This window comes from Ruditapes philippinarum, unplaced genomic scaffold (assembly GCF_026571515.1).
Source record: "Ruditapes philippinarum isolate M1 unplaced genomic scaffold, ASM2657151v2 ctg2037_1_1_1_1, whole genome shotgun sequence".
Classification (NCBI taxonomy): domain Eukaryota; kingdom Metazoa; phylum Mollusca; class Bivalvia; order Venerida; family Veneridae; genus Ruditapes; species Ruditapes philippinarum.
In genome coordinates, this window is record NW_026860868.1 from 153,934 (window position 1) to 169,677 (window position 15,744).

The following is a 15,744-nucleotide window of genomic DNA, read 5'->3' on the forward strand; positions in this document are numbered from 1 at the left end:
GAAAAATACACAAAAAAGTTACATTTGCAATTGTATTTAGTTAACAATTCATTTTGTAATTGCCGTCACAATAACAAACACATTGCCGGGTTAGAACTTTTCTTATTTTTTCAACTTTTTCAAAAAACTGTTTTAAGTTCGATCAATTTAAACAAATTAGTTATTTTATAAGAGATGACATCCAAAACTAGCATGTATCTAATTATGACACCAGTTATTCTTACTTCAGGAACAAGTTGACTAGAAATTAACTTTTATAAAATATGTTGATTAACCTTATTTCACATTTGAGTTAAAGGATTTTTTTCAAACTGCATAAAGAAAAATGTATTTATGATCTTATCTTTCATCATTACAAATTACTGGAATTTCAGGATGTTTTTATTGGCTCTTTGTCTACTTCCGGTAGTATTTTCGGCGCCTGTCGCTCAAGGTAAACTTTTTTTATACATTTGTGAAAAAATAAATAATCATTTTTACATTCCATATATGTATACCTTAACTATAATGTGTCTTTGTCCACTACAATACTGTTTATTTGGTGCAACAAGTAGATTGCTATTCGTAATGTTTTTGCCTATTAAAATAGACGATCTTATATAATAATATTTGGCGTCATTTTGTCATTCGAAACACCTCACAGATTACTAAGTAATTCTTTGACGAATCATCACGGAAATGTGAAATTATGATCAATGAATAAATGTTGTGATATGTATTTGTTTTATATATGTTACTTAATTTCTTACTGGCGTTATATGTTGATTGCATTTATTTGTTGTCGTTTTAGAAGAGAAACGATGGCTGTTTAGTGGATTTAACGTTAGTTCTCTTTGTAAGTATACATATTCATATTTTGCTTATGTTATGGTTTGCAACATGGCGGAAAATCAAGCTAATTCAAAAACAATGTCCGTTTCAGACTGATCAGACGTCAGTAAACGAATGACGTCACTTTAGTTAAACAAAAGACAGTTCGGTCAATGTCTAGTCCGACTACAACGGAACTCGCCCAGTATTATTTGATAGAACTGATAACAATCGTTGTTTATGATATATATTCATTCGCAAACAAAGCAGTCAGTTACTAACATTATTGTCGACAATTATTTTCCAGAACGCTGAACACAGGCATACATAAGGAATGAATTTCAAGTTTCAAGTTTCTTAAAAGTGACAATGAACTACAAACAACATTAATAAGGAACATTGTATTAAAGAATTACATCATGAAAGACCATGATAGATAACCTTAAATGGACATTTTCAAATTTGAACAAAATCATTCATCAGTTATGATGAAAAATAATAAGAACTTACTGAATAGCAATTAGTGCAGGCCATGAGCAGTTGGCACGGATGTTCAGGCTGATCTTCGTCTGCACTGGTTGCTTGGGTAGAATCACTGTCTTTAAGTTACCTTTTTCTAAAACTAGGGAAACAAATTTCTTTATTTTTCTGAGAAAAAAAAAAAACGTGTTTTGTGTGATTTATTTTTCAGTTGATCTGGACGCATTGAAGTGTGACGTACAGATTATCCTGGATGTTCTAGGAAAAGATCCAAGTGAACACGCATGTGAGGCTGAATGTTATAAGATAGTACAAGATGGTAGCGCTCTCACCTATGGTTGTCCACTGGTGTGCCATTCGTAAGTATATTCTACGGTACAGACAATGTTATAAGATAGTACAGGATGGTAGCGCGCTTACCTTTGGTTGTCCACTGGTGTGTCATTCGTAAGTATATTCTACGGCACAGACAATGTTATAAGATAGTACAGGATGGTAGCGCGCTTACCTATGGTTGTCCACTGGTGTGTCATTCGTAAGTATATTCTACGGCACATACAATGTTATAAGATAGTACAGGATGGTAGCGCGCTTACCTATGGTTGTCCACTGGTGTGTCATTCGTAAGTATATTCTACGGTACAGACAATATCATAAGATAATACCAGATGGTAGTGCTCGCCTATGGTTGTCCACTGGTGTGTCATTCGTAAGTATATTCTACGGCACATACAATGTTATAAGATAGTACAGGATGGTAGCGCACTTACCTATGGTTGTCCACTGGTGTGTCATTCGTAAGTATATTCTACGGCACATACAATGTTATAAGATAGTACAGGATGGTAGCGCTCGTACCTATGGTTGTCCACTGGTGTGTCATTCGTAAGTATATTCTACGGCACATACAATGTTATAAGATAGTACAGGATGGTAGCGCGCTTACCTATGGTTGTCCACTCGTGTGTCATTCGTAAGTATATTCTACGGCACTGACAATGTTATAAGATAGTACAGGATGGTAGCGCGTTACCTATGGTTGTCCACTCGTGTGTCATTCGTAAGTATATTCTACGGCACATACAATGTTATAAGATAGTACAGGATGGTAGCGCGCTTACCTATGGTTGTCCACTCGTGTGTCATTCGTAAGTATATTCTACAGCACAGACAATGTTATAAGATAGTACAGGATGGTTGCGCGCTCATCTATGGTTGTCAACTGGTGTCTCATTCGTAAGTATATTTTACGGCACATACAATGTTATAAGATAGTACAGGATGGTAGCGCGCTCATCTATGGTTGTCCACTGGTGTGTCATTCGTAAGTATATTCTACGGCACATACAATGTTATAAGATAGTACAGGATGGTAGCGCAATAACATAATTATGGTTGTCCACTGGTGTGTCATTCGTAAGTATATTCTACGGCACCGACAATATCATAAGATAATACCAGATATGGTAGTGCTCGTACCTATGGTTGTCCACTGGTGTGTCATTCGTAAGTATATTCTACGGTACAGACAATGTTATAAGATAGTACAGGATGGTAGCGCGCTTACCTATGGTTGTCCACTGGTGTGTCATTCGTAAGTATATTCTACGGCACAGACAATGTTATAAGATAGTACAGGATGGTAGCGCGCTTACCTATGGTTGTCCACTGGTGTGTCATTCGTAAGTATATTCTACGGCACAGACAATGTTATAAGATAGTACAGGATGGTAGCGCGCTTACCTATGGTTGTCCACTGGTGTGTCATTCGTAAGTATATTCTACGGCACAGACAATGTTATATATTTATCTTTTTTTTAAATCTATATCATAGGATATAATCAGGTATGGACAACAAGCATTTTACTTCATTTGTATTATAAAAATGAATCTGTACAACATATAAAAGCGATTGTCATATTTCATAATATACGAACGAAGTTACATTGCTATCCAACTTTGTAGATCTACTTAAAAAAAAAACAAAAAAACAAACAAAAAACTAATGTACACGCTGTGAATTTTAACGACATTTACGTGCTCGTTATAAACTTTAAATTTCTAAATTTCAAAAAAAAAAAAAAATAAATAAATAAAATCATGTGTTTATTTTATATTAATTATAAGTACCCCGAAAACATTCAATTTTTGGAGTTTCCTCCAATTATAGCCGAATAGTGAAATTGATATAATGATTTCTTTATTTTTAGCATTCAAAACCTTGCTCATTACTTCCACGAGACTCCTAAGCCTGGGGATGCCAGCATGCCGTGTGGAGGACTTAATATTCTTGATCTTTTTGGACGAAAATAAAGACGACGTTCTGATGCAAAATTACTATTCAAATACACATGTACACACAAATAAAATAACAACAAAATTTTACTTTATTATCATTTTTTTTTACTATTTTATCTATTCAGATCACGGGCAAAATAACAATAATTAAGGCATTGACTTTGGTCCATATTTAAATACCTATATTTACCTTATATATCTTTAAATGGAGGTGTTAAAGAAGTCATTTACTTTTGTCCGTAATACATGTACAAAAGTTTTACATTCAATAATATCAGATACTGGACCTTTTGTCTTTGACTCTCGCCTTTTTCAGCATTAAACATGCTCAAGTAACTTCCATGGATATAGAGGATATTGGATGCGTGAAAGTTCAACACTGAATTTATTGCACGAGTTGAATAAAATTACATTATGCCGGCCTCTGGCGAGCCTAATGTGATTTTGTTCAACGTTTTCAATAGATTCAGTAAAGAACTTACACGAATCAGTAAAAAACTTACACGAATTTAATAAACTATTAACCCCCCCCCCCCCCCCCCCCCCCCCCCAAAAAAAAAAGAAAAAAAAGATCGTTTAAAGTGAAAAAAAGAGTCATTTTTCTTTAAAATGTCTTTAGTATAACGCTAACATTTAGCGCGTCTTTACACTATTAGTTATAAAGATTGTTGACAGGTTATATGGCCCTATATAAACGGCTATTTGTAAATATATATTGCAAACAACCGTTTATATACGGCCATATAACCTGTCAACAATCTTTATAACGAATTTATAATACAGAACACCATTTTTAAGAGAAAAAGATAAAAGTAAGATTTGTTTATGAATCGACAGCAGCCGTGTGTATGAAACTATATAAACGTCACGATTATCCAAGGAAAAGCGACGTTACAAACGTGCAGTATTATAATATGTTTGTATAACGCTAATGACGACATGTCAAAAGATATGCACAGTAGGTGCAATACCATTTTTTACAGAGTCGCAAACCGGGTGTGTGATAAATGTTAATATTGAGTTCAAAGTTTATCAATTTAATTTTTCGTATTTTCTTGTCCTTATTTGCATGAATTAGCCAGCCAACATTTTATATCGGCCCGACATCAAACAGACATGGTTTTCTACGACGACCCGATGTCGGATTTAACCTCAGCTGAAATAGGAATGATGTTGGCACGACATCGGCAGCACAATATCGGGCCGATATCTTAACGATATAGGCCCGATATTTCTTGCCTACATCGGCCCAACATCAAACCAAAAGCGGTGCGATGTCAGCCAACAGTAGAAAGAAATCGGCCCTACATCGACCATGTATGATCCCTATGCTAGCATGTTGATGACATCTAGCAACAAGCATTTGGCATAACCTGCAAAAACACAAATGAAAAATTATTATTTAACAAAATAAGACAATAAAGGCGAATATTTAACTTTGATATGCACGTTGCAATCACTACCATGATAACACATGTCGCGAAATCGTCGAACAAATATTTTCAAACATAATTCTACATTTAAAAAATAGACAGACAGATAAATTGTATTTTTCCAATCATTTAAAGTGTAAAAATAAAATTGTTAACAGCGTTTACACATTTGTTGAATCATAATTACATTAAAAAAATTAAACATGCTTTTCATCACCTTCCTTTGTTAGCTTTTGTTTTTGGTGCTTAATCTGTTAATTGTCAGGCTACAGTTAATATTTGCAAGCTGTTCATTTAAAATATAATAAAAGAGTGATTTTTTATGTAGTCAAAACATAAATATTGAATTTAATAACAAACCACATATCATTTTCAAACTCAACTACATTTATTTTAGAAATTCATATCAAGATGTACAATTATTTGCTGCATGATAATCAATTTAACAGAAAAGACGGCATAATTTGCCGACATGCCGACATTAATCCTGTATCGGCCCGATATGGTCATATATCTTAAACATTTTTGCCATTCACTAATCTTTTTAACCTTTTACTTTATTCATCGGTAATTTTTGTGCAACATTTGACAGCGCACGTGCGAGTAATTCTTCAAGTGTACGTTCTTTTTGCACGAGACGCACTGCATCGTTGTGACGAACACTTTTCCTCCACGAGTTGGTTCGTTTTCGTAATCAAACTACAACAGAAACATACATGTAAAACAGGTTTCTTTTTCACAAAGGATAATTTTTCTACAGAGCATGTTTCGAATTAAATGTAATACAATATTGAAGATATTAAATAATTGTTTCCAGACGGTGTAACTAAACCCTTGTAATTACAAAACACTTGTATAAAATATTCTGAAACTTGCATATTTTAAGAAAAACATCTACTTTATTTTAAATAAAGCACTTTTTAAAATCAATTTTAAATATTCACTTATCAAGTACGGTTTTAAAATAGAGCCAAAAAATCCTCCAGAAAATACAGAGTTTAATTTATTATGTTGTAGGTTGAGCATAGTTTAAAAATAGGAAACATACGTCAATGTTGTATAATTTTACTGCATATATGTATCAATCCATGAAATCGCTTATTTCGAAGGTCATAAAAAGATAAAGAAATTGTCATACGTACCTCTAAGTCCCTGTGATTTTTTTATTCGAGGGAAGTTTGTGATTTCTGCCTCTGAGCCACCAAGTTTAATGTGAAAGTCTTTAATGCGCATGTCAAGAGTTCCTGGCGTCACACTATGGCGATCAAACTAAATAATAGTCGATCAAATATTATTCAAAACTAGACTAAAAAGGAAATACTTTTAATAAGATTGACGGAAATTTGTATATAAATTATGCAAAGAGGAAATACATTTTGGCAAACGGAAGCAAATTCTGCAAGAAAAAAATCATCGCAAACAAAATCACAAGTGACGATGAAGAGGGCAGCGTCTTCAGCGTTGACTTAAAAGCAGTAATTAATCACCTAAGTATAACATAATTAATTAGAATTATTTATTAATGTTCAAAAAAGAGTCTTTAATAAATCAATCTTTTGGCCCTTGAAATGTTGCTAAAATCAGCATAAAATAGAAACACTATCTGGATGGTTCTTGAGTATTTTGTTATATGGGGGAAGCATGAGAAAACATTTCCAATGCTTTGATAATGAATATTTTTAAGATACATGTAAATTGTTTTAGTTTGAACAGTATGTTGAACTACTCAATTTTCGACTCATATATTTAGTACACGTAGGAGAGACCTGGGCAAAGTTAACACAGCTTTGATATTTTATAACATGGCTCGTTTTGAATGATATATACATCTATGACACACTAAATTTAAAATAAGAAGAATCATAAACTATTTTGTGGTACAGAAATTATTGACCGAGTATTTTTGCACCATGTGGCAAGGATTTACACACCTTTAGGTTATATAGAGCCATTACATACCTGCAAAGATTTGTAGGTGTCCATTGTAGCCTTGTTTTTAAAAGTGGTTAAACCGATTTGAGCTAAAAATTTTTCCCAAAATAATCTTTATTATAACCGGACTTTAAAACATTTCATCATCGGACCGGGTGCCCATCTAAAAACTTATACTTTGTTTTAAAATATAAAATTTAATAAAATTGTGTTTGTGTTTCGTGAATATGTGGAATTCTTGTGCAGAGATACATGTATATATCTGCACAATATACAAAAGGGTTGGGTGCTAAGAATATTTAATCATGAGCGTAGGACATCCCCTATGGTCAATCTGCTGACCAAAGGAGCTTGATATTTTGTTAATAAATGCAAACTATAGTATAACAAATACGAATTTAAGTGAAATAAATACACCTTATATAATGAATAATCACAAGGAAAGCCACGGCTCTTGTCAAACTAACACACATGTAATAATAACGTTTGGAACCACCAATGTCAATAAAAGACACAAAAATGTACAAAACATTATAAATCAAATATTTCTTTAGAAATAATTCACCAATGTTTGCTCATTTCACCAGAAAAAAATCTATTTGCTGACGTCACAAAATCACAGCTTCAGGCTACATGTCATTTTAAAAAATACAGTTTTCTAGTTCTGGTTTAGATGTTTATAATTTCACGTCCTGACGATAAAATATTTTTTCATATTGACCAAGAACATCGTAGGGAACATAGGGAAGTAGAGAATAATCCTCCATCTTTAAAATTCTATACTGTAAGCGGAAAACGCGATACTCTAACACGTTCCCTACGATCGAAAAAGGTATAATTGAAATCTGAAATTATAGATCGATACAACATGCATGTTGAATTTTATGCAACAACCGTATTGTCGAGGGAATATTAATCTGAAATAATTTAAAAAATAGATGCAATTTATCTCTCCTAGTTTGTATCACATCACTCATTTCAGTGTTATTCAAGTGCATTTGTAGTTTTGTACTAGTAGCACATACAAGGAAAATGGCGTTGTAACGGATATGGGTAGAGTTTACTATTGCGACGAAGTCACAGTCGTGCTATAAGTATATTATCTTATATTACAACGAGCTATGATTTGTTGTTGTTATTTTTTCAGGTCAAACAAAAGTTAATATAATTCATGAAAATTTTAGGTTATAGACTTTTGATTAAAACTGGCACATTTCTTAGGAAAAATTATTAAAATAAAAATTATTCACCAGGAAAATGATTTCCTGATTATATATATATATATTATCGTTAAAAAGTATAACATTCAATAAAAAACTGTTGACCTTTACCCGCTGAATTTTTAAGACATACTTGACTTTTTTTTGTATTTAGAACTAGACAAGCATCGGCTAGCCGGTATTTATCATAATAGCGATTTCCGGTAAATTTCGATTCCATCATTCATAGGTAAACAAACCAAAATCAAGCATGAACATATAAAAATAGATAAATTCTCTCAGTGTAACCTTTAAATGATTTTGAACTTTGATATGTTAACTTTGTAACGAAGGCACTTGATCACCAATACTTTAGTCCAATCGGAATCTGAGTTTCATCATTACATATGCCCTTGTCAAATCAATCACTTTCGGATGCTTCTTCTTTATTAATCTCCTTCAATGAAGAGTTTTATTTTCATTATAAATTAAGTATACTCTCGAAAACAGCAAAATAAATACTGACTAAGAAACTATACATGTATAAGATGGATATGTGAATGTCTGTTTTTACGATTTAATGTTATTCTTAAAAAAATAAATTATTGCAATAATAAACAAGCTTTAAAGTAAATTTAATTGTTTCTCTCTTGATTCCTAAAACCTTTGATCAATTTATGTATATTAAAGCTGCACGCCTCCAGATGAGCCAAAATATTTAAAAAATGAATATTGAGAAAAAATGTACTAAAATTTTAAAAAAGGTAAAAAGCATTCAATATCCAAGTGATATTTTACATGTTATATGAAGTTTAACCTTTTACCCCATGAGCATATTGTGAAAAATGGCCGTTCTTTAAAAAAAACCTCCTGTTTCAAGTTCAAACTGCTATGAAACTATGAAAAATGCTTCACTACTGATGAAACTTGGCACAAATGTTGACTAGACAATAGCCTCTGTAACAGCATTTCCTGTTACCATGGCAACGGGGAATGTCTCAAATTTGCGTAAAAAAACACTATTTTGCATTGTTTTTTCACCATCAAAATTGATTTCAAAGTTGCTTGCAAACCTTCTCAATATGAAACAAAAAGGGGGAATGTAAATTTTTTCCCCTGGAGATTTTTAAAAGTAAAGGGGTTTGGGAAAAAGAAAGATTTTTTTTTAATGATTTTTTTAAAAAAATACACAGATATGTTTACTATACACCTGATAAAGAGCTTATTTCGGGCCTCAATTGATAATGTAAAAACAGTCACGGTTTTTAACTTCTTTATCTTTTTTAAATCTTTTGTTTAAGTATTCTTAAAAGGTAAAATTAGGCGACACTTTTTAAAAACAAAATATGTTTCCCCCCAGAGGCGCAAAACGGGTTAAATTTATTATTTTTTCTGACCAAAAGAACGTAATTTTCATTGGGGACAATTTTTTCTATAGAAATTTTATTAAAAGAATGGAGTGGGCCCCTTTCCCCTTTTCGTTTTTTTTTTATTTTTTAATAAAAAATGTAAATAAACCTGATAGTTTTTCAGAGATTATTTTTAAATGGGATAGTATACACACCAATAATTTTCGTAGCCGTCTGATAGCTAAATTGCCTGAGCTAAATACTATTATTGATGATATTAATTTTTCAAACAGAGACTCTATAAATAGTGTATTAAATGACTTCACTTCTGTTATTCGGAGCGTAGCGGACCCTTTATTTGGAAAATGTTGTAAATTTAACACATGTTCCAATTTTTAGTGATAAATCAGTATTAGATAACTCTGAATGGTTTGACAGAGAAAATGCATTAATGCAAGAAATACATACTTGGAAGCATTACGGGTTTTTAATACATGTACTAATGATTCAAATAGAATAATATTATGTAATTGTAAAAAAGAAATATAAAAGATATTGTGCGCAGAAAGAAAAAAACATTTTACAATAAAAAAATGTCTGAATTAGAAAATTTAAAGCATAGTAATCCGAAACAATTTTGGAAATATTTTAAAGAGTAAATCCCAGTTCAAAACCTAACGGTATCCCTGTACATGTATTTAAGGAATATTTTGAGAGTATAAGTAGTGATTTATTTAACTGTACAAATATTGATGCGGAAAATTTTTGTGAAAGCCATTCTTTTAATGACATGAATACTCCATTTGAAGAATTAGATAAACCAATAACTTTAGAGGAAATTTCAAAAGCTGTTAAATTATTGAAAAGGGGTAAATCTTTAGGTAGTGATTATTTAATGAATGAATATTTCATAGAAGGTTTTGATATAATAGGTGCGCATTTGTGTGATATATTTAATGCTATTTTAAATTCGGGTTTTATCCAGAGAAATGGACTGAGGGAATTATAAATACCTTTGCATAAGAAGGGTAGTACTGATGATGTTAACAATTATAGAGGCATAACATTAGTTAGCTGTCTTTCAAAATTATTTACCACTGTGCTTAATAATAGAATTGAAAAACTTTTTGTGAAAGTAATAATATTATATCTGATGCTCAATTCGGTTTTCGAAAAGGGCGTTCTACAATGGATGCTATATTTATTCTTTTGTCTTTAATCCAAAAATATTTAAATCAAAATAAACGTTTATATGTAGTTTTTGTTGATTTGATGAAATGTTTTGATAGTATTTACAGAAACGCATTATGGCTCAAAATGTATAAAATAGGTATCCAAGGTAAAATGTTAAGAATAATTAGAGATATGTACCAAAATGTAAAATCATGTGTTAAGTCATGTTCTAGTTATTCTGATTATTTCAATTATGCCATTGGCCTACGTCAAGGGGAGGTAATTTCTCCAATTTTATTTTCTCTCTTTGTTGAAGATTTGGAACTTTATTTGCAAGACAACATTGAAACTGGTTTGACATTTGATGATGTTATATTGATTTTATTATTATTTGCTGATGATATGGCCATCGTGGGCAAGTCACCAATAGAACTTCAAAATAATTTAGATCTTTTATATTCGTATTGTAATACTTGGGGTCTCAAGGTAAATACTACTAAAACTAAAGTAATGGTTTTTAGAAAGCGTGGAGGACTTCTACCCACAGAACACTGGACCTACGACGGCCAAATTTTAGATATTGTAAATGATTTTAACTACCTGGGTACTATTTTTAACTATACTGGTAATTTCACACTTAATCAGGAACATTTAATAGGGAAAGCATTAAAGGCTCTAAATGTTTTATTTTATAACTGTAAGAAATTTGATTTAAAACCAAAAACATTATGCCAGTTATTTGATGCATTTGTAGGCTCAATCTTAGGATATGGATCTGAAATATGGGGGTACACAAAATCTAAAGAAATAGAAAGAATTCATTTAAAATTTTGCAAACGATTATTAAATGTAAGACCTAATACTTGTTCTGCTGCTGTTTATGGTGAATTAGGAAGATATCCATTATATGTGTCCCGTTATGTTAGAATAATTAAATTTTGGTGCAAGTTGAAAAACTCGGATAATATCATTTTAAATACAATGTATAGAGAAGGTGTAATTGATTGTAAAAAAGGGTGTAAAAATTGGGTCTCAAATGTGAAGAAGTTGTTATGTGATTATGGTTTTGCTGATATTTTTGATAGTGATAATTATATAGATCCTAAATTGTTTCTTCAAAAATTTAAAAGTAGAGTTATTGATACGTATAAACAAGAATGGGCCAGTATCCTAGATCGAAGTTCTGTTTTATGTAATTACAAACATTTTAAATCGTGTCTTAGTTACGAAAATTATCTTGACATTTTACCACGTAAATTTAGAATGTATTTTTGTCGATTAAGACTATCTGTTCATCCTCTCAAAATACAAACAGGAAGGTATGCCACTAATAACATTCCTCGTGAACAAAGATACTGTCAGTGCTGTAATGTTTTAGATATAGAGGATGAGTATCATTTCATATGTGTGTGTTCAAGTTTTGTTGATTTACGTAAAAAATATATAAAAAGGTACTATTATAACAGACCATCTATGTTTAAATTTACTGAATTATTGTGTATTAGAAATAAAAAAATATTAATAAATGTTTGCAAATATATCAAAGAAGCTTTAAAGCTAAGAAATACAATTTTGAACTCGCAATTGTAGTTTATCCTCTCATGAATTTGGTGCTTGTAATTGTTATGTTTATATTTATTATAATGACTCGCCATACATATATTTATGTGATTATGTTGTATATATTATTCAATACATGTTAACAAGACGATGTACTTTGTATAAGTCTAGAAAATAAAATTTCTGTTCTGTTTCTGTTCTGTTCTCAATGAATTAAGATAGAGTAAAGGGCTTTTCAGCGTCGGTTACTAGTTACCCTAAGATTGACCTGTGGACATTTTTAGCATGTCACATGTCCAAACTTTTCTTGGCGAGGAGGGGGACTAAAGCCCCCTTCAACCCCCCCCCCGAAAACAGAAGGGGGTATATTCCCCTTCTGGCAACCCCCTGATGTACCATTTTGATGGGGGCGGCGCCGAAAAAGTGGTCACTTTTTTATCAACATTTTTCAAACGAAAAACAGTGTTTGTGGCCTAAATATGGCATTTTTTTACTGTTTGAGGCCTCAAAAAAGGGGAACAAAAGCCGCCAAAAACACGTGTACATGAGAGAAAAGGTTAAGACTGCCTTTGCAGTATTTTATCACCATATTTCTACTGCGTTACTCACGCACTGAGGGTTGTTTTTGCACATGTTGACCACGCCGATTGATATACGTTAATTGCTTTATTCGTTCATCTCACAATATTTTACTTAAAATACATTTCCAAAATTTTCATGAAAATTAACCTGGATCTGGCGTGCTGCCATCATATCTTGAGTAGATGATTGAAATTGCATAGGATAACTGTTGACGGAAAGCTTATTTGTGCACACAGTTCAGTCTTAATCAAAACAGCAAATAAAATAAACAGAGAAGTTATTTATGTGATATGTATATTACTTTTTCATCTGAAAGGCTTAAGATGAAGAGTGTATATTTCATAGTTATGAAAACATCGAAGACTTGTTGTGTATGTTAGGTCTACGGTCTAGGATAACTTCCGTGATACCGATTATCTCCCGATTCTGTACGACACATACACTGATCTCCGCCCATTTGTGGTTGTTCTCTTGTGACTAGCCCGTCTTGAGATCTCCCCCGCAAATTTCATAACTTCTGGCCGATATAACATTCGTATTCGAGATTCACTATCAATGAACGCAAATGATATATATATATATATATATATATATATATATATATATATATATATATTATATATATATTATATATATTAATATATATATTATTATATATATATATATATATATATATACTTATATATATATATATAATATGGAAAAAATATCTAACTAAACAAATGAACCTTACTTTTTTAACAAACAAGTGAGTTATTATTACTTTAAAGTAAATATTACTAGTAAATATGTCAAACAAGTGATATTTCTATACTAAAGATTCCTGTCCGGTTAGAATAATAAATGGTTAGAAGAAAGTGCGCGGACATATTTTTTGCTTGATAAGTGTCTATATCATATAATTTCTTGGCGGATGAAGACAAAATTGTTTAGCCTCCTTTGGAGTAAAAGCAAATTATTGAGTATGCCTTATAATAGTGAGAAGTAAACTTTTGATTTGAATTTCTGGTGTCGCGGCTCCAGTGAATCACTTTATTAACATTTATACCCAAATAACTTTATATGAAAATATATAACATAAAACGTTAAATATCGACTTGACATATCTTGTCAGGCTGACAATATTTGAACAATACACCCAAAAACCAAAGCTAATCAAGTTAGTTTGATATGAGTGAAAACAAATCGGTCACAAGCACCCCTGTGTCCTTCTGAAAGTAATAGGAGAGAACTCTCGTCGCCCTTTGATCATAACGAAACAAAGAAAGTCAGATCAACTGTCTGAAAAAATTCTGAAATTGAGGAACCAGTAAACATATACGCTTCTGTGATGAAGACCTCATGAAATTTAAGCTTCGCTTCTTCTAAAACCTTTTCAGAACGACTCTCAACTGTAATGGTGAGTGATGTTATTAATGGTGTTTGTGAATATCAACTCTCAGTCGAGGTACTTGAAGCGAAAAAATAAACCCCTTGCAAAGCAGAGTGTCCCGGCTGAAACCCTGGTAACCGAGGCTAAACAGACAGATGGCCAGTACTCCCGGCGTAACTTGTTTACGCTTAGGGCGAATCAGAAATAAATGGCGAATCCACAGAAAATGTGTTGATGTCGCTGGGGCGTGGGGGCTGAGCCATTACCATTAATGAGTGGATAGTCGCACGGGCAAAGTACATTCAAAGCTACGTCTTCAAATATGAAATATTTCGTTTTAAGGAAGGCCTTAGAACCATTTATATGAATTCGGCTTCAACTAAATATTATAATAATATTCTATTCTTTATGATTTGAAATGAAAAGAAAAACCTATTTCATATTATTATTACGATCATTTACTTACGGTTTATTCATAATCTATAGAGTTTTTTTTAAAAACTTTTCAGTAACAAATATCAGTTCAATTAAAATTATAATTAAATTCTGGAAACAAAGTGATCCCTCGGATAATAAGGTGACATTTTTTTCCAGTATTTGATTGTGAAGCTAAACTAAATCGACAATATTATTTCAAAAGATTGACTGATATAATGGCGATATTATTTCAAAAGATTGACTGTTATAATGGCAATTTGATAAAACTACCCATTAATTCTAGAAATTGTACATTACAGGTATATTCCGATGGCTGTTTATACAAATTTTCTTTCGGCCACGTGTGTTATTTATTTTAGTATTCATGTTAAGTGGATGATTAAATTGAGAGGAATTGGGGCAATATGTACACTTATTTCGACATTCACCTTATCACTCACTGCACACCCTTTGATAGCATAAAGCCATTATGATATATAATAGAACAATCATTTGGTGACTATATTGTACAAGGCTCTACATACTCTCAAGTTATATAATGTTTTCATTTAGTCAATTATATGGAACGCCGTGACTGTCTTATGTGATCAATATTTTTGCTATCATGTGAAACGATGGTATTATTTTGTCGTTTGAGCATGTTAACATGTGCAATTTACATCACGTCTTGTCAAAGTATCATGGTGACTTGTGCAAACAATATGTTAACTTGTCGATTTTTCGTGATGACATGTGCAAACGGCATGATAACTTGTCAAAGTATCGTGATGACATGTGTAGACTACATGTTAACTTGTCAAAAAATCGTGATGACTTGTGCAAACGACATGTTTATCTTATTTCTTGCTGACATGTCGAAACATTATGTTAACTTGTCATAGAAGTATCATATCTTGTGCAAACACCATGCTAACATGTCAAATTATCATGATAACATGTGCAAACAGCATACTAACTTGTCAAAGTTTAATGATATCATGTGCAAACAACATGTAAACTTGTCAAAGTATCATGATGACTTGTGCAAACGACATGTTAACTTGTCGAATTATCGTGATGACATGTGTAAACAGCATGTGAACTTGTCAAAGTATCATGATGACATGTGCGAAGATCAT

General features: G+C 31.9%; 1 protein-coding gene across 1 annotated transcript; it reads left to right on the plus strand.

Annotated features, from left to right (window-relative positions):
* LOC132713653 (uncharacterized) lies at positions 1-3,675 on the plus strand. Its single transcript, XM_060696303.1, has 5 exons — positions 1-89; positions 375-433; positions 791-835; positions 1,502-1,649; positions 3,501-3,675. Exons 2-5 carry the CDS (start codon positions 376-378, stop codon positions 3,601-3,603), a joined length of 354 nt encoding a protein of 117 aa, XP_060552286.1. The 5' UTR covers positions 1-89; position 375; the 3' UTR covers positions 3,604-3,675.
* Positions 3,676-15,744: the final 12,069 nt, after the last annotated feature.

Bases quoted from the DNA above. Each gene is read 5' to 3' on its own strand.
- LOC132713653 (XM_060696303.1), top strand. From the start codon at position 376: ATGTTTTTATTGGCTCTTTGTCTACTTCCGGTAGTATTTTCGGCGCCT. The intron at 836-1,501 runs GTAAGTATACAT...TTTATTTTTCAG, and splicing joins ATTTAACGTTAGTTCTCTTT to TTGATCTGGACGCATTGAAG. The intron at 1,650-3,500 runs GTAAGTATATTC...CTTTATTTTTAG, and splicing joins TGTCCACTGGTGTGCCATTC to CATTCAAAACCTTGCTCATT.